This window comes from Halichoeres trimaculatus, unplaced genomic scaffold, assembly GCF_033239565.1.
Source record: "Halichoeres trimaculatus isolate MK-OKI-2021-1 unplaced genomic scaffold, fHalTri1.1 fHalTri1_scaffold_5, whole genome shotgun sequence".
Taxonomy (NCBI): domain Eukaryota; kingdom Metazoa; phylum Chordata; class Actinopteri; order Labriformes; family Labridae; genus Halichoeres; species Halichoeres trimaculatus.
In genome coordinates, this window is record NW_027437183.1 from 15,985,810 (window position 1) to 16,008,855 (window position 23,046).

Below are 23,046 nucleotides of genomic sequence, written 5' to 3' on the forward strand. Positions count from 1 at the left end.
TTACTGTTAAAGGCAGACATCTCAAGACAAACCAGATTTCTGGATAGATCTGCCTTGAGTGGTTAGTAACTCCTACCAACCTGAATAAAAGTATGAAGAGTAGCTTTAATTTGAAAATCACTGACATAGTCACACTGACAGCCAGCAGTGGGGTCTTTACCCTGTTTCTGATGCATTACATAAGACAGGATTAAGTCCGACTAAATATAGACAAACAGTAGTAAAACAAACCATTCCAGCAGCTCACGTTTTAATCTCAAAACATGAGTGAAACGTTTATAAATCAAGCTACAGCGCACAAAGTGTATCTGATGGTTAAATGACTGATTAGTTGATTTGTTTCAGCCGGTGGGAAGAAGAAGCCCTCATAAAGTCTGCTTTAGCAAACATTCAAACGCCTCCACGCGTGCACAAAGACAATAACCCAGAAGGGTAGAGGAAGTTTAAACAGAAAAAGCAAACAAAAGATGTCAAAGGCGAATGCTTCCATTAAGAAATATAGCTCGAAGTTAACAATGAATGGACACACGCTGCTGTTAGTTCAGACGCTAACTTCTCCCAGTGCCTGGTCTCCTAACATGCAGAGCAGAGCAGCAACAGGCTGTTAAACAATGACGAGTCGAAAAGCGTTGTTATCATCCTCCCCGGCTTCTTCAACCTTCCCCAAACTTACCCCAGCAATGCTGAGACGCCGCTTCTCGGGATTCATAGTGAAAGAGGATCCGCCAGCCTGTATGTGCGTGTTAAAATCAAAATAAAACACCTAGTCCTGCGTTTTCTGACGAGGCGGTAAAATAACCAAATAACTTCTTGGAGTGCGAGCAGGGGATGCCGACAGCCACGACTGAGTGAATTTAAATAGAGTGACGCTGCTGAGACAGAGAGGGCAGTGCTGTGATGAATCAACTGACAATTCACTGCTGCTGCTGCAGTGAGCACAGGCAGGGGGCGGGGACACAGAGAGGCACGGGGAGGAGGGGGTTAATCTCCATAGGAACCACTGCTGCCTTCGTGTACTCCCCGTAAATTTAACTATAGCCTAGTCATCCTTACATTCATAACACTGCTGCTAATTCACATGCATCACCTCCACCAGAGTGCTACATGTGCCAACATGATTTGAGCAACATGCCAACAAAAGAAACAGGTGTACTTATAAAGTATGTCACATATATGCAAAAAAAATGAATTAGTTTTCAAGCTACTTACACACCAAGCAGTTTTAAAGAAGAAACATTCTGGTGTGCATCTCTATACAAGAAAGAATTAAATAGTAAAGGGAAAATCATGCCTATCGAAGGAGCATGCAATCCCATGCAATGTCAAACGTGTCTGTATGAGTATTGTTAATTAGTGAAAAGAAATAACTATGCTGTTTTGGTTCATTTTCAATGGATAACCAGCGAATGTGCTATTATAACATTGTTTACCAAGAAGCCAGAATTCATTTACCCTTGTGTCGCACCTTCAAACATACAAATATACAAATATACAAATATTATCAAATTCCATGGTCCCCAACTTGGGAGCTCCCTACCTCTTACACTTTTACTCTCTTATAAAATGTTTTGATCTGGTTTGATAAAGATCTTCTATACAGACAAAAGCATCACTCCACAGCACAATTAGACCGAACTTTATCAATCACTGTCATTTCATTGTTGTCCGACTCTTTATTATTATTACTCAACTTTTCTCTCTGTTTGTTTTAATGTTTGTAGTTTTTTTCTCTATCTCTACTTGTTGGATGCACTAATTGTAATTTGTTTTTGAGGGGCTCCTTTTCTCTCCTGCACAACTGTTTTCCTGCTTTTTTGTATATCTTTCTTATTTTTCATTGTGCATATCTATAAATATCAAATTTCGGTACGAGCATACTAACCCTTAATGCATGTGGCCACATTTGACAAGAAATGTCCAAAGGCGGTTGTCTCATACTGGCATTTTTGATCATTGTGGAGGTAACAATTATAATACTTGTGCCATCAATACAGACGTGTGAAATAAATCATCACCTGTCCTTTATTTGTGTCTTGAAACCAGATGAGTCATCAGTTTTCTGCAGTGTTGGGTCAAGCTCTTAGATTTCATACTTAAAGAAGAATTAATATTCACCCTGAATTTTGTGCCAGTCCAGTCAGTACATTTAAAGATGTGTGACTGTTTAACCTGCTGCTTTAAAATCAAAGTTATAAAGCATCCTCCTCTGGGATACATGACTATTTAAATTTCTCTGCTGATTGCAAGACAGCAAAAGCCATGAATTTACAGTTTTTATTAAGAGACATGTGTGGTCCGGTTACTTGCCCATTCAGAAAACAAGATAATACCAAGTCAATAGTTAAACCTGTAGTGTTTGGCACTGGAAAAAAGTCAGAAGGTTATCAGAGTCATGAAAATCTGTCTATTATGAATCACAAGTTTTCTTAATATTCTAAGGAAGACAAAATGCTAACTCTGCTGGGATAGGCAAATTATAGCAGGAGTTCTCCTGTGCAGACTTTATTTTATAATTGTACAGTATTTCATCCATTGGAGTTTTAAGGTTTTATGATTATGGACCTTAGCATAGCCAAACCAAAGTTTCCTCAGAGCACAAAATGAGGCTCAAGTGCAGTGAGGATCACAATGCTAACAGCATGAAATACAGTTATTGCACTTTAAGCAGAAAAAAAAACAGTGAGTGCAGTTTGTGTTTTATGATGCAGAGACAGTAGTGCATGGGATGAAAGTGTGGCTGACTTATAGTCCATGATTTGTTTAGGTCTGCTGAAAAGTGTTGAGTCTGTATGTTCCTACAAGTATTGCTTTCAATCTTAAGTGAGAAAAAAAATCCTCCATGCACTTGAGCTTTGCAGTTCCATTAAATATGTAACAGGGCTTTCCAGGGTGTCCAGGTTCATTGTAGATAAATGTATTAAGCCCTTACATAGGGCTCCTAGTTTATAAAAGGATCTATAAAAGCTATAACTCCTGTGAACTTCATCGTCTCTGTCAATGTCAGGCCCCCCTCCCTTTGATTCAGAGGATTTATGATCTGCTAATGGTTTGCTGCAGTGGCTGTGTGGTTCACTTGATTGTACATCAGGGCCCCCTAGCAGGTCAGTACAGCAGTGTGTGCAGTTAAACAACCAAATGTGCCATGACACAGCGTAACTATGGGAAGGAGCTGTAAAATGCAATGCAAGAAGCACAGAAAGCTTTGTACAGCCGCACTGAATGAAGCTAAAATCTTTGCTTTAATTACAGAGTGCACAGTCACCAAAAGCACTGCAGCCATCTCAAGGACTTTGTCGAGTCATTCACTTTTCCAGCAGCATTTGTTGGCAGCTAACCCACTGTACAGACAACCTGGCAAGCCCTGGCAGCGCCACAGTGTTTTTCACAAGGTGGATGACAATGTTTCCGTCCATGGCTAGATTTCTTACTGATATCAGGACAACTTTTACCAAAGTAAATTACACCTCTTGAATTTACAGTGGTTGCAGCCGAAAGCTCAGACCTATCTGAATGGATCCAAACAAAGTATTCTGTATAGTTTTCAGAGTCAGTGTTTTTAGCATGAGTTTCTTGACAAGTTAACTGGCTGGCATGCAACAAAACAACAAAGATGAGTATATCACTAAACTGTACGGTGCATTTGCACATATCTTGTTCCTCCTTAGCCATTTAGAAACACAGAAATCACTTTAAGAAGGATGGACTGTGTATGAAATACTGGATTAAAAAGTACATTTAGAGGCACCAAATGCCTACACTAAAAATAGTGACACTTTAGTGTATTTTTTGCTCATAGCTGCTGATGTGGTTTTCTTCTCTGATCACTTTGGCTTTACAGAGATAAAAGGAAGCCTCATTGTGCAAGACAGGCCTGATTAAAAATCTTAATATCACTGAATTCAGCAACACAAGCTGGCCACTGAGTAAGTTGCGTGTGCAGTGTTCTCTGTATTTCAGTAAGACACGTGAAACAGACAAACACGCACACACAAACGCACACAGCTCATGCATGCATGGATGAAATGTCAGGGATTGAGTGAGCAGCAGAGATGTGTTTCAACACATTCTGTCAGTCTGAAATGGGTGAAATGGGTAACAACCCCCCTCTCTGTGCACACACACCTCAGTAACCCGGTGCCCCGTCTCAGCACACAGCTGCTGCCAAGTGTCCCACATACTGACAAGAGTCTGTGAGCTGCCTGCAGCACTATCTAACTCATAGCACCCTCAGCAATTGAAGCCTCTAATTAAACTCTTTATGTTCATGTTTTTGCTCTAAGAATAGCAGAGAGGCCTGAGCCTTAAGGCGAGGAAGCCCTGACACATAATGGGGAAGAATAAAATAGAGATGAATACAGAGTGTGGGGGTCAGAGTACGAGTTAGTGTATGGGTTATTTAAGGTGCAGCTAAATACTGCAGATCTTCATATATGCTCAGAATGCAATCATAGTCTGCCACAATAAAATATGACACAATAATGTCACATTAAAACCAGAGCTGGTTACAAGTCAGATCTATAAGTACTCCAGAACTTCTGGGGTGATGGGATAAATCAGAAAGGAAACGGATGCCTGACATATTTTCCAATAATAGATCTGAAAAGAGAGGGAAGAGAGGAGAGTCTAAATCTAGATCTAGATAGATGCTAATTACAAAGTCCCACAGAGTGCAGAGTACAGTGAAATTATGGGGGTGTGGAAAGCAGAAAAATGCCACTATCGTGTATTTTCATCACCATTAAGCATAGTTTAATTGAATATTATTGATTTGTTTTTAATTTAATTAGAATAGCTGTGACATTCACCTGGAAGTGGACACAGAAATAGAGTACAATAGATGGGATGAGAAGAATAGGTGTGGATCCAACTATGGCTAAACCAATTAGCAGAATAATCCATGTCAATATCTCATATCAAGCCGGAATGCAAGAGTAGTGCAAGCAGCAGTGTCAAATGATACACACTGTGGTTTAAATCAATGGAAATATTTATTCTACTGTAATTAAAATAGACTTATATAGACTGAATAGTAGTCTGGGTTTGCCAGCCCACTTCCCCGTCCCCTGACAGCCCTGCAGGCCGGCCCGGCGCTGCTGCTCTCGGGCTCATGATGACAGACAGACCGCTTCTGTCAGAGGAGAGCCGTAAATCATCCGGATGAGACTCACCTCGCCCCGCTCAATCCGCTCCACGATGCTGGCGAACTCCGTCATATCCTCCGAGTCCGACATGGCTACAGATGCAGGTGATGATGGATACAGCAGGCTGGCAAACAGGGATGAAGAAATGTAGAAAAAAAAAACACACAAACAGCAGCTGCGGCTTAAAGAAAAGGGATCAACCGCTCCACAGCTTTACATGAGAGGTGAGGTGAGATAAGATGAAGAGCTGCTCCTCTGACCACATCACCATCCTCCTTCTCTCCTCCCTCCCTCTGTGTGCTGCCGTATGTGTTTGTCTTGAGTCTCTACAGTACATGCGCCGGTTCTGAGAAGCCAGTTTGCTTTTAGTTTGCCTCATCTTGGAGGGAAAACCCCGCCCTCCTCTCTTCTCCTCTCCTCTCCTCAGTATCTCCATCTACATCATCCCTTGGCGGCGATGTCTCTACGCACAGAGCTCTTTGTATCCTCCTGCTTTGTCATCCATCAATCCCGTTCTGAATGACTTCCGTTTTCATCCATCAATCACCACAAATAATCATAATAATCTCCGACTGGAGATTAACGGGGACTGGGGAGGGGGTCGTAAATCTGTTAAGCGCAGCGGCCAGTCAAGTTAGACATTTACGCATGGCTGGCCGCGCGCTCATGTGTGCATACGCCGTTTCACGTGGGCTGATTTCTGCTTATGTTGCGACCCAAATTTGCGACTGCCGTCGCTCTCTGGTATCTCAAAGGTTTGTGTTCATGTGTTTCTGGGGAGGAGCTGCCTCTGATGTATGTCACAGGTTCAGACAGGGAACAGTTTCTTCATGCATGAGCAGGACTGTGAGGCGACTGCGTGAGGCCGGATTAAATTCGTGCTTTTAATTTTGCTGGCAATGCCACTTGTTCCGCGTCACCAGATGGCCTCATGGCTTCATGCAGACATATTCCACCCCATTGAGCACGTGGAGGGGGACAACCGGGCCGACAGCCCTCAAAGAGCCAGCAAACGGAGCATGATAAAACTAATAACTCATTATGACCACTGTTTACAAAAGCACTGAAACAATGAGTGTTTACTGCAGTGGAGTCATCTTCATGGTTAGAGGGGATATGCAAACTTGGAAAGACCTCATCCCCATACTTTTTTATAAGTCACCTGTCATAATTTGCAAATTGTTGGATGTATTTTTTAAAGAAATATAAATTGAATGACAAGAAAAACTTTTTTTCATGTTTCAGAAGGTAGTAGGACTATCGCAAACTGTAGTTTATTTAGGATGAAGCCACAATGATGTCACCCATTGGTTTAGGGACTACATTTTGTCTGTCACCACCATGCCAGTTTGGAGCCATGATGACCATATTTGTTCAAGAAGATGCTGAAGTCCAGGGCTGTAAATTTGCTGAGGTGGCACCTGGAAGACAGCAAGGCACCAACTGTCAGTCACAGCAGCCACTTTTGGTCTTATAATTGAAACTCAGATGATTGAATCAAATCATGGAGCTCTTTGAACCAACAATTTTCAACTAGGCTGTAAAAATGTTTTCCAGTTTCTAAAGAGCTGTTTGTGTAAGATTCACCTTCAGGATACAGCCATTTCCTTCTTGAACAAATAACAAAAAATCATTACCAGCCTGTCATTTTCAATGTAAGTAAATCGTTGGTGTAAGGTCACGTGTTTCTCAACGCCAGGAGCATAAGTGAACTACCCATTAACTATTCATAAAGGCGACAGTTATGGCATATGGACCTGTTAATAATGGTGCCCTGATGCCTCACAGGTCAAGTACATCATGTGAGAGTGACTTTCTCCAGCCTTGAATAACCCTTTCAGTGGACTCTTGGACCCAAGAAGATCCCAGAGCTCCAGTGTAACATTATGTGAAGATGACACTTGATTGACCCATAAAATGGCACACAACTGAGCCGCAGTGCTCTCCTCTTGATTAATCAATAGGATGCATTGATTAGTGTGTTTTACAAAGTAGAATTGATTCAACTTAAATAACTACAGAGGGGCAGCTGTTGTGTAAGCATATGTACAGTGGGATCATTGATAGCACATGGTGCAATGCAGTGAACACAGTGCGTACACAGATGAATGCAGTCACAGCTTTGTATGAAGGGAAGCAAAACATCCAAGTCATGTTTCCTCAGGGTTGCATGTGCTTGAAAAGTTTCACAGTGATAAGCTTGTTTTCTGGATTCAATGAATAAAATGAAGTCATCACAGTTAACAAAACCAGACAGAGTTATCTACCTCACAGTTTCTCCTCCTTGTCCTTCATTTATGCCACACAGATGTGAGTTGTCAGCTGAACAGGTGATTGTATCCAAAGCTGGAACAGCTGGCTGCCAAGGAAGCACCTCATGACAATGGGTCAGTACACAATTCAGCAATGCTTCCTTGTACGCAAAGTGATCAAGAGCTTTCTAACTCTTGTTCTACTCCTACACTCAGATCTGAATCTACACACCACAGGGCCACATTTTCTTGTATTAAATTACCTCATCAGTGCCAGTAGTGATGTCTGTGGCTGTGCTATGCAGCTCTCCTGTGGGACTCTATATGTGTGTTTGCATGTGTGCCCTGTACCCAGTTTGACTCCCTTCCCCCCATGCTTCTCTATTGTGCTTTAGTCACTGACCTAGGAATGAACAGAAACAAATTCCTCATCAGACTGTTATTCTGAAGCTCAACTCATGTGTATGTGCTGAAGACATAAATTAAAGGCAACTGGGGCCAATTAAGAAAAATGCTGAGCAGTTGTCATGTTTGAAGTTAAAAATGGATCGGTTTTGAGTCATCCAGGCTCACAGTCTACTGTGACAGAAAATAAAGGTCTTTTAAACAGAAACTTGGCTAAAAGCTATATCATTAAATAGCCTTAGGCTGCCGACATGTTGCATGAAAAGAAAAAACCTCAACCCTTCAGAAACAGATGTACAGCACTAGGGAAGTATAATAATATCGGTCCTCCAATATTGTCAGCCGACAATTGTTTAAAAATATAATATCGGGAATTATCAGCATCAGTAACCAATACCTGGTCTTCAGCATTTCCAAACATGTATGAGCATGGGACTTTACAGGGGCACACTTGATGATGTATAACAGGGATCTCCAACTCCTACCCTGGAGGGCCGAGAGGCTGCAAGGTTTTCTCTCCAACCAAAAACTCCACCTGCTGATTTCACTGATTACCCCACCTTCAAGCAGAGAGCAGAGACTAATCAGTGACATCAGTCGGTGGAGTTTTTGGTTGAAAAGAAAACCTGCAGCCTCTCAGCCCTCCAGGGTAGGAGTTGGAGATCCCTGATGTTTAAAAACAACACGCTAGACTCATGGGGATTGCTAACTGTAGCATTGCCACTGATGAGAAGAGAAGTCACATACATTGCAACAATGCTAAGATGATTGTTTTCATACAGAAAAATCTGTCTCTCACATGTCCCTATAGAGTGCACATGATGCAGTCACTAGAATATATTCTACTCTATTCTATTTCATTGTATTTGGGACTAATGGCACATATAACAGGTGCATTTCAACCCCAAGAATGCAGGTAACTCACTTATTGTTCAATGTAAGGAAATGACAAACACAAAGGATTTTCTAATACCTTGCTGAATATTTCTGTATTTTGTGGTTCCAGGGGTAGTTTAGATTGTTCTTGTGACTCCCTGCGCTTCTGTTGGATGATCAATTTTCTCATTTAACTGCTGTGAAATTTTACTGTCCACTGCACTGCAAAAAACTGAAATCTTATCAAGTGTTTTTGTCTTTTTTTAAGTAAAAATTGTCTTATTATTCTCAATATGAGCCACTTTCAACTTATCAATCCATTAAAATGTCTTGTTTCAAGTTATCAGAGTACAAAAATGAGGTTTGAATCACTTGTAACCAGTAACAAAATCTGCCAATGGAACCAGAAAAAATTGCTTGAAAATTTCCTTGAGACTAGAACAACGTCTTAATACAAGTAACTTTTCTCTTGTTCCATTGGCAGACTTTTTTACTGGTTACGAGCAATTCAGACCTCATTTTTGTCCTTAAATAACTTAAAACAAGACATTTTTCTGGATTGATCATGTGAATTTGACTCATATCGAGTCTATAAAGAAATTTTCTACTGAAATAAGACAAAAACACTTGATAAGATTTCAGTTTTTGCAGTGTGCAAACCTCTCTTTGTAGGTAGGCAATTAAAATTCAAAAGACTGATCAAGACTAACTGATCTTTTTCTGTCTGAGCCCACTCGAAGCATGTTTATCTGTCCATTTATGGGACAGATTTCCTCAGAGTTCAATGAACCACGCAGTCACACAGTTTTGAACCAGAAGCAACCCTCGGAAGCACAATGGTTGAACAGACACAATTCACACAGAGTTGAAAAAGTTAGTACGCCATTTTATTCACCATAAATACAGTGTGCACTGCCAAGCTAAAACCAACAGCCCTGTCCTCAGATTGAAAGCTGAAGTGCTATAATACATTGGGTATCACTTTATGCATCTCCAATTCCTCTAACCACCTCAGGGATGATAGCTGGAGCTGTAAACATCAATTCATCTTGAGCACTTGTCACATATTTATAGACATTTACATATTTATCTACACTCATTATCTCTACAAAGCATAGAAAAAATAAACTCCATTGCATTTGTTGTTACATTATTTATAACATTTTGTATATTAGTTGATAACAAAGCAAGGGTTCAAGTCATCCTTATGTGGCGTTTTGGCTGCATCACAAAAGTAGATTGTGATTCTCTTAAGGGTCCAGGCAGATTTTACTGCAGTTGGCTTGAAAGCGCAAAGCCTCGTCCCTTCTCTTCCTGGGACTGTGGGCGTTGACCACAGCATGATGAAGCAAAGATGCAAATATAACTCCCACTTGAGGCAAATCCATTCATCCAATATATCATCCTTTTTTTTAGTGGAGCAAGCATTTATGGCTTCTGTTCTGTTAGAATTAATGCTTCTCTCTCTTCTGAAAACACATCAGACATCCAGCGGAACGACCTCTATCAGGAAGCCTTTGTCTGATTGGTTTGGTGAGCTTTACCAAGATAAAGGGAGGAAAAGTTTGCTGAGGTGTTTGACTTCCTGAAGAATCCGAGGTCACTTGTTTTCAGTGCCTTGCTTTACAGCCAAGCTGCGCCTAATTTAGGCATGCTGATCACAGAGAGGGCACACAGAGAGCGTCCACAGAATAATGTTACATGAGGCACATTTCAGAGTTTCAGAGTCAAGTTTTCGGGAGTTATCTTCGCTCATTATGTACACAGCAGATCCCAGCAGAAGGCAGCAGAATAAGTAGTCACTTACAGAGAACAACTGGAGATTTGATCGATTCCTTACAGTGCATTGTTTGACTCAGGACCCCTCAGATTTAGAGCATTCTGTTGCTACGAAACAAACACTTGACACCAGACTATAAGTTTGACAGCTGCAGGGAAAACAGACATTTCCAAAAGGTTGACTTCTTAAATATTCTGATGTATTTAACAGAAATGAAAGGAAAGTGGTCTGCAAGCGTAGCTGTAACAAGACTGTTTTAGGTAAAGTAAAAGTTACAAAAATGTAACACTAATGAGTAAAAAGTTGGATGGACAGCTATTGTGTATGCACCAAAACAAAGCTGAAAAACACTGCATGTTTGGTCAGGCTTCAGAGAGGAGATTTAAGCCTCTGACAGTTTACTTCAATAATAGATGGCTGAAATTATTTATTCATTCACCTCTCCCCCTCTCTTCTCTCCTTTCCCCCGTCTCCCTGCTAGGTTTTTCACGCTTGAAAAACGAGGCCAACTTGGCGGGAAGGCAGACAAGGCCAGCTTCATTTCATTCGTTGGAGGGAAAAACACAGGAGTGGGTACTATTTTTGTATCCAGTCACACAGTAGACTCCCGTAGGTGACGCATTACAGGCAGTATTTCTGCTGAGATATTGTCTCCTCCACACTCAGGGAGCAGGTGTGTGTTGTGAGTGTGGCCTTATTATCAAAGGGTGTGGCCTCAGTCGAGAGCTACAGGAACCTGTGAAGCTGGAAATGTTGCTTGCTGGGAGCACTTCAGGCTAGTGGAGTAGGATGATGTTTACACAGAATTAATCTTATCCTCATGGTAAGATAGTATTACATTTAAATGTCTTGTTTTGAGAGCTCTGAACGTCTGTGCAGACAATGAGTAGTCAACAAGAGCATCCAGGTGTACAAACCCTCATCTTGGTGGAAGTCAACATTTCAGGACTTGAAGGGAAGTGACCAACACATCTGATTGTTTCTGTGGCACATTTTGCTTGTGTGTATTGTTCTATGTTTCTTTGCCTTGAGTCCTTTGTGTTCTTAAAATAACAAGTCAATTCTCAGTGGTGCTCAAAAGAATACATATCCTCAAGTTACAAAATCACTCTTTTATCTTTTGGTCTCATTGATTTCAGGCTGGATGGTGCCTTAAAGGAAGGATGAAAGCTGGCAAAGGAAAGCAGCTCAGGGTTCAAGGTTCAGGGGATGTCAGGAGGGGATCTGCGGCTAAAATTGACGTGCAAAACCTTGCAGAAAAGAAGGGATTTTCCCCCTCCGTCCCTTAAGAGGCCTAATCTATTTCCATTCTGTAGGCCTCGGGGTGACTGAGCACTAAAATCTGGATCTGAAATGATAAGGCCTTTAGCTACACTCATTGGGTAATCTTCTTTCTAGTAAGATTTTTGCTTTATTTCCTAAATCAAAGCCCTGGCCCTTCAGGTGGTTGTTGGCTGTTTTTTTTTTCATTAATTTCAGCCCAGCAGTTGAATCACCATTGAAATCTCTCTTAATGGATGAACAAAGCCTGCAGTAGTGAAACAGCAGGGAGCTAAACTGCCAGCCTGCTATCACCTTTGGGACAGGGGAGCTTGAGGCTTTGAAGAAGGGAACATCAGGAAGAGGGTACAAGAAGGGTGGAGAGGCAAGAAGAACTGTATGGGGAGAGAAATGCCTAAGAGGAGATACTTTGTGAGGGTTAAGAAAGATCTATTTAAAGGATGATATGTTTTTTTAGTTGTTGTGTTTCCAGATAAATAACAATGTAATTTAGAGAAAAAAGCCTGTAGCCTGAAGTGTCTGCTCTTATTTAGTTGTACAGTAAGTGAATTTTGTGTTTTCATGTGTAGCTTTTGTGTAGCCAAAGAAAAGCAATGAAAAATTGCAAAATTGAGCCATCAGGATTACACCCCCCAACCCCAAAGTCTCCAGCGACTCAAATTTGACTTTCTGGCACATCATTTTCCTCCAAAAATCCATAATCCATACAATAACTTCTTACCATCTACGAATAAAAAAGCAGCAAAAAAGTGTGGCTTATATTGCTAAACAAAAATGTTGCTTTACATGGACAGCTCCATGTCAAAAACAGGAGTCTCTGAAGCTCCCTGAAACGCGGAGGCTTCTCAGATCAATGTCTGGCGGTCTCTAGGACACACAGCACATGTCCAGTTGCCTTTCAAAGACTGTTACTGTTAGATGCTCCTGATTACTGAACCTGCTCAGAGACAGACACACTGTGGACCATCCTGCTGTCAGTGCTGTCTGCTGCAGCTGCCCGCGCTGTCCCTCCATGTCTGCTGCAGCTGCTGGAGGTGCTGAAAGGCTCTCTGGGTGATGTTAAGAGCAGGGTGGACCTTCCTTAGGTTGGGCTCTCCGATCAGAGACAGACCGCACAGTCCTAAGTAGGCGTGGAGGGGGTCTGGTGGATTAGAGAGCATGTGACAGGTCAGTAGACTTCAGCACAGAGAAAAGGAAAATGTCTTTGTCACCGCATGTTCCATTAATAAATCAATAAAACAATAGCCACCATTCCCTCAAAGAAAACCATTCTACAGAGGCATTATTTTTATTATCTACCTCCTCCGAGAAGATATAAATAATTCACATATTATGGCCCCATGACCCCTCCTCTCCCATGAGACCTGGGTAAAAGCTGCACGGGCCAGTAAATGGAGCAGTAATTGAATTATAATGAAATGACAGCTGATTGGGAACAGAATCAATCCCAGCAACATTAGCTGCATCAATCAGGAGCGAGGGCTCAAGGCCAGACCAGAGACTGGAAGAAGACGACACATGATGTCTTCATGAATCCAAGGTTTAAGGCCAGATCTGATAGAGTTATTTTTCAATTGACAGATAAACATTAGGAGCATAACACATCAAAACAACACCATGAGATTTTACAGAGTGAGCTAAAACAGCTAAATACCAAAACTCGTGCTTAAACAAAGATCCACTGATCACTAATTTCAAAAAGAGAAGTACATGTCTGGTTATAGGAAGGCTTTTGACAAGTTGTTTTTCAAGTTCTGTCAGGTTGAATCAAGAGAAGAGCTCAGCTGAGGTGTTCAGTAGGTACATGTGGCTTTAAAAAACAGTAAAAGTGAGGAGCAGGACTTGTATGTGGCATCAGCTGTTTACTGCCTTATCTGACCATTGGTTTCTACGCTTAAAAACAACCTCAATAATAAACAATAACCAGGTAAAAACTCCTTTTTTTTAAAGCTTTTGTCATTGTGTGAAGTATCACTGTTGATTTTTGTGGCCATTTTAAACCAACCAGTCAAATGAACTGAACAACAAAAAAGAAACATTCTGTTTCTTCGAATCAAGACAACCAGTTACTCTATATGGACTAAAATTAATTTGGGTTAAAATTTAATCTCACGTTGTTTTAAGCTTTTTCTACCAGGACAACCAAAGCCATTGACCTGTTTTTGTTAAACATTCAAAGATCTGGTCCAGGTAGAGGCAGCACGTTCTTTTGTCCTCCCTTTTTTTTTTCCCTCCTATCTTCTCAAACCAGTTCCTGAGCATCAGTAACTGTGCACAACCACGCAGTTCAAGTCCAATTCTATCTGAACCTATACTGCAACAGTGTCCCTTTTATTTCCTTAAACTCTGTATTGTTCAGTGGTATCTCTGAGGCTTTGTGAGAACAGCATCTCTTTGCTTCATTGTTTCGACTCTGCCTTGCTCCTGAAATGTGAGGAGCTCGATCTCCTCTGCCCTCGGGCTACCTGCAAACAATCGCCTTATCAATTACACATTACATGGGTGAGCGGGAACACGTACACACACAAAGAAGTACACTTCAGAGGTTTAAGGTTACAAGAGCTTTTCCATTGATCTCAATGTACAACTGCCACCTGCAGCTCCACCCTGACCTGGTTGCACCTGTGGAGGGCAGGGTAGAAACTCTTCAGCCCACAGAGAAAGCCATCGAAACTGCTTAGATCTGCCATCTTTTGTACTTGGTAGGTAATTTAAAAGTTACCAAAGAATGAACAGTAATAATTTGTATATTTGTTCCCACCAAAGGATGCCAAATCCTGAAACCTTCTGTGAAATAGAAACACTGAAACAAAACCCACACAATATACACAACTGTCTTTTCACGTCAAGTCACTCACCTGGATGACTGTCTGGCCACTTGGCGAATCCCCCCACCAATCGATCCTGAGTGGAGAGGATGAAGCTCCTGTTCTTGTCAAAGTTTGTGTACTGGAAGACGTCTAACAGCTGAGACAAGAGAGTAGAGAAAATAAGTTAATAAAGGTCTTAAGTTACACATGAAAGCAAACCAGTTATATTACAGACCTGACCTTTTATATTCTCCCACTTATAGAAAAGAAAACATCATTCCTTAGTGTCGGCTTCACCTCAACCATATACAAATATCTTGTGTGAGTGTGAAAATTTGCCCCTGTGGCACAGTTCTGACCCAGAAATTCACAGTTTTTGTGCATCCGATTTGTTTATGAGTGTGAGGGAGCGTGCATGTGTGTCTTGTTGGCTTACTCATAGCAGTTCACAGTTGAGCTCACAGCCTTTTAGATCATGTGTCTATGCGCGTACCTCTGGCAGAGTAATGACCCACATGCTGCTCACACTTTTTCATGTCGTGTCTTTTTGCATGTGGGTGATTAACTCATTTGATTTGACAGTGCAAGTCTGTATGCTCACGATATTTTGTGCATGTTATTGCACTTCTAGGATCCTCTCAATCACAAACTCCATCTACTACTCTAGTATGCAATATTTCAGTGTGGTGAACATGTTATTGCATGCAGGAGAGGGTAAATGCATGAATTTGTCTTCTGTACCTCCAGCGTAGCCCCGACCCAAAAGGAGTAGCATGTATCTACAGGTTTGTTGGGGCGGCCATGGAAACCAGTCTGCTGCCTCATGATGCACCAGCGCCGGATCCTGTCCAGCTCCCGCTGACTCAGCGCCTCCTCCAGGCGACCCATCAGACACAGAGAGGCTATAGAGCAGTATGTCCAGCCACCTAGAGGTGAGAGAGATGGAGATACATAAGGAACCAGAAAAGCACTCAGAAAGTGCAGACCTCCACCAAGCATATTGTGATTGTCATGCTCCCTTTATACTCCCTTTTAGCAGACTGTCTGCTACAATTTGGTGTTAGTTGCAAGTTGGTACGATAATTTGTTACCTGACAGTGTTGAAAATTATGATGGCCCAGTACATATTTTATTTTTTAGACAAACTCTCCCAAAAACATAACCTCCTTGGTGGATATAATTAAAATGGAAATTCATAATAATGTAATGTACTGATGAGAGACAGCTTAAAGGTTATGCAGCACTGCAGTAAAAACAGAGCATGTCTATGTGGCCCCTTAAACAAAGTATCTGATGGTATGTCACACACTCACTTTCCACCTTTTTTTCTGAAGTAATAAAAACAGAGCAGAGTTTGAACTCAGAGAAATGTTTGCAAGTGACACCAAGACTTGGGGGGAAAAAATCAGCACTGAAAGTATTTCAATGAAAAGTAAGTGCAGTGGCTTTGTGTTTCCAACAGTACCTTCTGCTTGGGGGCTGAATGAGCATCGCCAAAGCGATACTCACACAATCCCAAGTCTGCTTATAGATTGATGACAGGCTGTTATCAGTGCAACAGGCACAACCAGCCGCCATCCATCACTTTCTACAACCTGTCAACTGCTAAGTGTCACTGTGCCTTTAACTCATTCTTAAACACTATCTCCATCTCTGGCTACTTATCTGTGTTTATGTGAGAGGGAGGCACACAAAAACAAGGTGTAAGGAAGTGTGTGGGTCAGGCGTGTAAATCTGCCAACACTTTGCACTTGTCTCTGCTCATTCATGCTCGATCTGCCGGGGGCAAAATGATATCAAAAGGGATGAATATAAATGTGGCTCAAACACAGAGGTGGGGAATCAAAAACTGCTTACTATAACAACAGGTGTCATAATTACACAAGTATATACACTTTGAATCTAATACAGGGTTCACAGAAACTTGGAAATTTCTTGAGAACGTTTTCAGAAAAAAAGTCATTCTTCCTCTTCAGAAACTAGAGCACATACCGCACAAACAGGAAATTAAAGAGTGTTTTTTTGGATGCTGAATTACAAAGTGGGATAAACAGGATTCATAAATAAAAAGGTGTAAAATAACTGCTCATGGAAAGCACACAGCGTGGGAGGTCTTGGTGCTGTACAAACACACGCTTATCTCTGTGCTGATGTATGATTGGCTTGCACTCAGAGCAGAATCTCAAAGAAGCCTTTAATCAATCTGAATTCATCGCCATGACGGAAATGGAAACAAATTACAGTCCGTAGCTAAGTAAACACTAAATGCTAGCTTTGCTTTATCAAAAGGTGGCTACAGATGTGCTCCATGTTCTGCGCTCACATTCCTGAGAAATGTGCCTGTGAGTAGGAGGAAGGCTTTTGTGTCACAATAATAAGGTTTTAATTTGAGTGGGGGTTGGGTTATGTATGTACAGCTATGGATTTTATTGGCTAATCCTTTAAACCAGTTAGTCCCATCAGTCTCTCTCTTGCTCTCTCCAGTACATGCTTTGATTTAACATGAACTTTGGGGCTTTAAAACAGGAAACTGGTCAGGGCTGCCTCGTGTGCTGATTTCTATTTGTTATCTCTGACTGAGACGTTTCTCCCCTGATGAGCAGTCAAACTCACATTTCATATCTTGAACAAAGTGTAACGCATGACAACATTATTAGACTCACCATGTGACTCTCGCCCAGCGCCTTCGCCAAACCCACTGTCGTATGACTGCAGAAAGGACAAGGAAAAAAACATTAAAAGTTCCCTTTTTTATAAGAAGACAGGATAAAACCCAAGTATGAAACATCCCCTCACGAAACCAAAATGTCCTCCAGGATGTTTCAATAAGACTCCGCTCAGATGTGATGCATTCATCTGAAACATTTCATACTTTTTATTTCATCTAATTAACCAAGACACAACTGTGTAAGGGTGAGTATTGGCAAGAGCCTCATGATACAATACACATTATGATACTTGGGTCATGATACGATGGTATCACAATATTGTGATACACTGCAATATTGTACAGTTAGCTATTTATTGTGTTTGAAATAATGAAAGTCAGATGCAGTGTTTCACACATACACTTAACATGAAAACTTAAAGTGCATCAAGTATGTCACTTAAACTACGGTGACATTAAACTAATGTTGCAAAACAATTATTGGGTGAAAGACGTGATCAGTTGTTGACTGATAAATGTCACTTGGTGTAACCAATGTTACTCATAAATCATCTAATATTGCACAAAACATGACTATGATTATTATCTTATCATTTTACTACAGTGTGAAAATTGAATTTAAAATGATTTTAAACTTACTGAACCAAGGATACAGAGAAAACATTGATGTTTACAGCATTAAAACCCACAGCATCAAGTTTAGGAATAAAATGTTTTGAATGTACTTTGAGATCATATTCATCACACAGTCTACGGGCAACATACAGTGGAGTAGCTATTCAGCGCCATCCATCACAGTGGAGGTATGGGAGACGTATTGTACTTCAAACTCACCAAAAACATGAATTTTTAGTTAAACAAAAATGTTCATATCAAAAGTTGAAATATCGATATTTTATCACAGGTCAAAGTATCGCCATAAATTGCTATGTCAATATTTTTTAACACCTCTACAACTGTGTGAATCATCTACCAAGATAACCACCATTATTTTTATCTGTTCTTCTTGCTCTTATATTGTTTTTGTTTTTTTTGCTAAGAAGTATTTGTAGTTTAAATTCTCCTGCTGATTGAAAAATAAGCTTCAACAGTACAAGTTACATTCATCCATACATGAAATGATGGTAAAGGATGCGTCACAAAGTGCCCAACAGTACATCATGTTTTCAGTAGACTGTAGAAAACCCTGAGCATAAAGGCAGACATCAGGGTGGTCGATGAGCTCACTCACTTTACAATCAAATCAAGTGAACGATTCCTGTGCTACACCTCCCGTTTTTGAAAATCTAAGCAGAACTTAAAGCTTAATATAATACAAAACAGATTCATCAAATGCAAATTGCACTGTGGGACCAAATACTTTCTGTACAAGGCTGTGAACATGTTTCTTCATTCATGATGGGAATTTTAACAAAGTTCCTGTCAGAGATCCCCAAAATTAAGAAGCCTCTGAAAAAGAAACACTTTCATAGTGGTAGGTTTCGGTACCTCAGCATTATTGTTTTTTATTTGTAAATCAGAGGTTGCTGCTTGTTTTTACCCAAGCACATTTTAGCCTGCGTAGTACAGTGACTATGGTTCAGTCGAGGCTTTAATTGGACATTTTCTGAAACAGTTTTATAAAGTTTCATCTAACTTAGAAGTCAGTTTATAATAAGTAACAGCCTTTTCTCCCTGGACAATCTATACAATTACGAAGTGTGTAAAACTATAAAAGCAATTTTATGTCTGAAAAGAAGCTCTCACAGAAATAAATCTACAAATTCAACAACGGATGGAAGACTCTTGAGAAAAACAAACAGCTGTCTGCTTGTTTTGTCTATTCTGATCAGACCATAACAACAAAGTTGGTAAAATGATACTGGCATCATTCATTGTCAGTGAAACTATAGTGTTGCTGTTGAACTTGTCTACAGTTCTGGGCCTTTTCCACACTAAGCCATCTTTCATCTGGTGGTTTCTCTATACAAACATCCACAAACAACTAGACCCATCTTGCCAAAGATATTTTTGGATATCACAATAAGTGTGCTTTGTAAGGAAGTTACATGGAGACAGATTATTGTGTTTATAACACACAGAAGTTCAAAGATGAACAGGAGACTCTCTCTACAGACTTTAATTATAAACAAGATGAAGGCAACAACTTTCAGAAGCCAAAACCTCACCCAGTTACTTTGATGAGCCCCGTGTCTGAAGGAAACACAAACACTGAGGCAATGTGCAGGTTGAGCTAAACATCAGTCAACAATCTGACAAAAATATCCCTCATGTACCACATCATGGACTTCAAACAGGCTGTTCTGTGCCAGGACAGGAAAAGACCATGATGCTCTGCTCAAACTCTCCATTCATTATAAATGAAGGATTTCTAAGCATAGTGGCACCAACTGAAAGTGGGTGGCCAAGCCGTTCCATTCAACTGACAAGACACTGTTGCACCATTAGAGGGCAGCCTTCTTGTCTGTTCACATAAACTCAGTCTTCTTACCAAACTTCCTCTGATGTACTCGATGGCTTTCTGGATGTCCATGCCTGACCAGTCATCCAGCATGTAACAGATACTGGCCGCGCAGTAGATAAACCGTATATCATTCTCACTTCCTTCTGGCACTGCGTAGAAACTAAAAACAGGATCAGGAAGGGAGAGAGAAGGAGCCCAATGTTACCTCATTTGTTGACATTTACAATCCAATATGTCCAACGCACAAAGAGACAAGATTAAGCTCATAATACATTTATTTCTAAAGACTGTCCTGTAGGTCAGACATGAGAAGTTTTTCTGTTAAAGAATGACTGTTTGTGTGTGTATGTGTGTACAACTGTAGCACCATACGTCAGCTGATGTCATGCTGAATTACAACATCCAGTGCACACACATCCTCAGGTGTACTTAGTCAAGGTGAATGTGTCAGATTGAAACAGGGTGTGAGTGCGCTCATGTGTGTGTTCACTGACCTGCCATCCTCCAGCTGCAGTGCTCTTAGACCGGCCAAACAGGCCTGTTTGTTAACTCTGCTCAGGTCGTCTCCCAGTATTAGCAGGGAGCACAGCCCGGTGTAGGTCATGGCTACATGGCCACTGTCATATGGATGGGGCACGCCTGGACCCTGAAGGATATGTTATTGAGTTATTCATACCACTGCAATGCAAGGAAAGAAAATCTCAATGTGTTTTTTTATATAAAACATTTCTAAAGGAAAATTTGTTTTTTACTTGTTAATAACATCATAAGCCTTAAGTACTTGGGGGTCTAAACTTTTTAAATCTACTTTTTTGACAATATGACTTTACCCAGTACCTTAGTGCTGTAAGGAATCCCAATATGTGAGGATCCTCGAAACCCACAACGACTCAGGTTGGACTCTGGAAAAGATTCACGGGAGGACAGAAGGGTAAGATGTTAGTGAACACCAAGAGAAACATGAAAAGGACAAATGATCACTCTTCTATCCTAGAAACTGGTTCTTGCTCCACTGACCTTCAGCAAAATGCTGCATAGATACTTTGCTTGTTAAAAAAGTATGCTACTGCCATCTACTGGCTTTGGTAGAAACATGTGAAATTGGGTAGTGGCACAAAAAGGGTACCAATATTTCAACAAAATCTAAAATCTACTTATGCCATTACCATTTTGGACTACCAGGCTTGTAATATCTTAACTGTTTTGCAGTGCACTCACTTGATCTTCAGTTTAGTTTTCTGGGAAGAATAACTGGACAACATTTTCAACATACTCATGTTTACATAACTCTCTGCTTGATTTTAAATGATACTTACAACAACACCAGAGACAGATATTCGCACAGATGCCGACACAACTTTCTACATAAATTACCTTGATAAAAACAGGTGCATACATTCAACCCACCTGTGCTCACTTAGACAGAAACAACACCCATCAACAGCCGTTAAACGTCTTAACAACCCTTCTACACATGTATTTCCATACTGATGAAACATTAAGAAGTGCCTCCTAAGTTGTATTTTTGCATTTAATGACAGGAAACCAGCCAGACAGCCAACATATGGCAGCTGCATAAATGAGGCCAATCAAGCACGGCTATCCCAATTTGATTTCTGTTGATGTTTTGAATAATTAACTCAGTGGGCAGCTAAACAGATGGCACAGAGTGGCTTGTTAAGGATAGAAAAAAAACAAGTCATTAAGTATTTACTGTCAAACTTTTTTAATGAAGAGAGAAACAGAGATGGAAATAGGATGGAATAGGTTTGGTTAGGGGGACACCTTGAGGCCAGATTTTACAGTTACTAAATATTTACATTGTGTATGCTTAAAGAAATTACCATGTTAGTAAAATAGTAACTGTCTCTGCTCCCCAATAAAGCAGCCACCCTACACCACAGACCCTCATCACAACAAACAGAGGTAGGTTCCCTTTGTTCTCACATTGAACTCAAGTACTGTTTCTTTGGGTGGAGATTCACACATCCTCTCTCCAACATGTTCTCTCTGTGTTCTTTAGGATAAGCCATAACAGTAATAGGATTTACTCAACAAAATAAAAACCAAACTGATTGGTATGATATCAACATCCCATGCCCAGAGCATATCCTATTTCATGATGTTCTATTGTTACATAGTTGATGACTTAAACACCTATATGTCCATGTCAGACGAGATTGGACTCATTTTGTGTGTCTCTTTATATTATTTGTTTTAATTTGCAGTGAAAGGAGGAAGTTATGGGACTTACGGTCTTCTGTGGGCAGAACCTGAAGGGAGTAGATCCACTCAATCATAACATTTCTATCAATTACATCCAAAGCGTCCAGCACATCCAGACCAGACAGGGCGAAGAATAGGATAGTCAATCTGAAAGAAAATGCACAAGATGGGTATACAGTTGTAATCATTTGCATAAGAAATTCAGTTAGGGCGATGCACAAATTCAGAGGATAAAACCTTGGGAGGTTAACAGTATCTTTGGGTTATAGACAGTGCTTGAAAAACTGCATAACTGGTTGATACTTGACCGCTGTTTTACTTCAATCTATAAAGCAAGCTGTATCAACCAGGAATATGACTCTTTAAATTATACAGAACTGACAGGAAATCAGATAGTCAATGGTACGTGAGCCCTTGCGGCTTCAACCGTTACAGCATTGCCTCGTTTCCAATGTCATCTGGTTTAGTCAGGGATTCAAACTGAAATGAACCGTTATTTCCTCTTTATATTAGAGCCACACAGTCAGAACTTGACGTGTACTGTCAGTGCTAGCACGCTACGCGGAGCCTCCATTCTAACGGCTGATATTCCACAGCTAGCTCGGAAGCTAGTCAACTTCTTCAACAAAACACATCAACCACTGAAAAGTTCTTCATTCTGGATAACTCACCTGGTTGTTTCAAGCGATGCGTATCTCTCAGGTAACACCTGAAGTGTTCTCTGGAAGAACCGTACATGTCGATCCCTTAAAAAGTCTATTTGCTCAAATTCTTCAAACTGGCTGTCCTCTTCCGCCATCTTTGCATCCGCACCTATGAGGAATCTTTTCCGGTGCGTTCAATTTTCAAAGTAAAAGCACGTACAAGAAGGCCAAAATGCAGTGTTGTAATATTTTGAGGACCCAACTACACACTACCACTCAGAACCATAAGGAGATAATTAGCAAAAAATATCTCCCTTTCCACAATTTTAATGTCTTCTTACATTAAAAGCCTGCTTTGGTTTGTATTTCAAGGAAGTGTATCTATATCAACCCACACACAAAGCAGTCAAGGACTGTTGACAGTCAAGCAGTAAAATAGAGAAAAAAAAAGAAGTTGTGAAATATGCACAAAAATTGAACTGAAAATGTTTCATTGAAA

General features: G+C 40.6%; 2 protein-coding genes across 5 annotated transcripts in view; both read right to left on the reverse strand.

Moving 5' to 3' along the window:
- Positions 1-5,520, reverse strand: part of trim36 (tripartite motif containing 36) — a 30,177-nt gene extending 24,657 nt beyond the window's left edge. Inside the window, exon 1 of one of the 4 annotated variants that reach the window (XM_074669565.1) lies at positions 5,169-5,520. In XM_074669565.1, coding sequence (XP_074525666.1) covers positions 5,169-5,231 — 63 coding nt within the window. In that variant the 5' untranslated portion in view covers positions 5,232-5,520. Of the gene's footprint in view, positions 1-673; positions 955-5,168 lie in introns of those variants that run through there. The other 3 variants (XM_074669561.1, XM_074669562.1, XM_074669563.1) reach the window with 3 other exon arrangements.
- A 4,035-nt stretch (positions 5,521-9,555) lies between these two features.
- pggt1b (protein geranylgeranyltransferase type I, beta subunit) lies at positions 9,556-22,834 on the reverse strand. Its single transcript, XM_074670209.1, has 9 exons — positions 22,575-22,834; positions 21,932-22,050; positions 20,515-20,579; positions 20,172-20,323; positions 19,705-19,837; positions 17,209-17,254; positions 15,287-15,471; positions 14,594-14,702; positions 9,556-12,876 (listed from the first exon to the last, which is right to left on the reverse strand). The coding sequence occupies exons 1-9, from the start codon at positions 22,700-22,702 to the stop codon at positions 12,710-12,712; spliced, it is 1,104 nt and encodes a 367-aa protein (XP_074526310.1). The 5' UTR covers positions 22,703-22,834; the 3' UTR covers positions 9,556-12,709.
- Between the last annotated feature and the right edge of the window lie 212 nt (positions 22,835-23,046).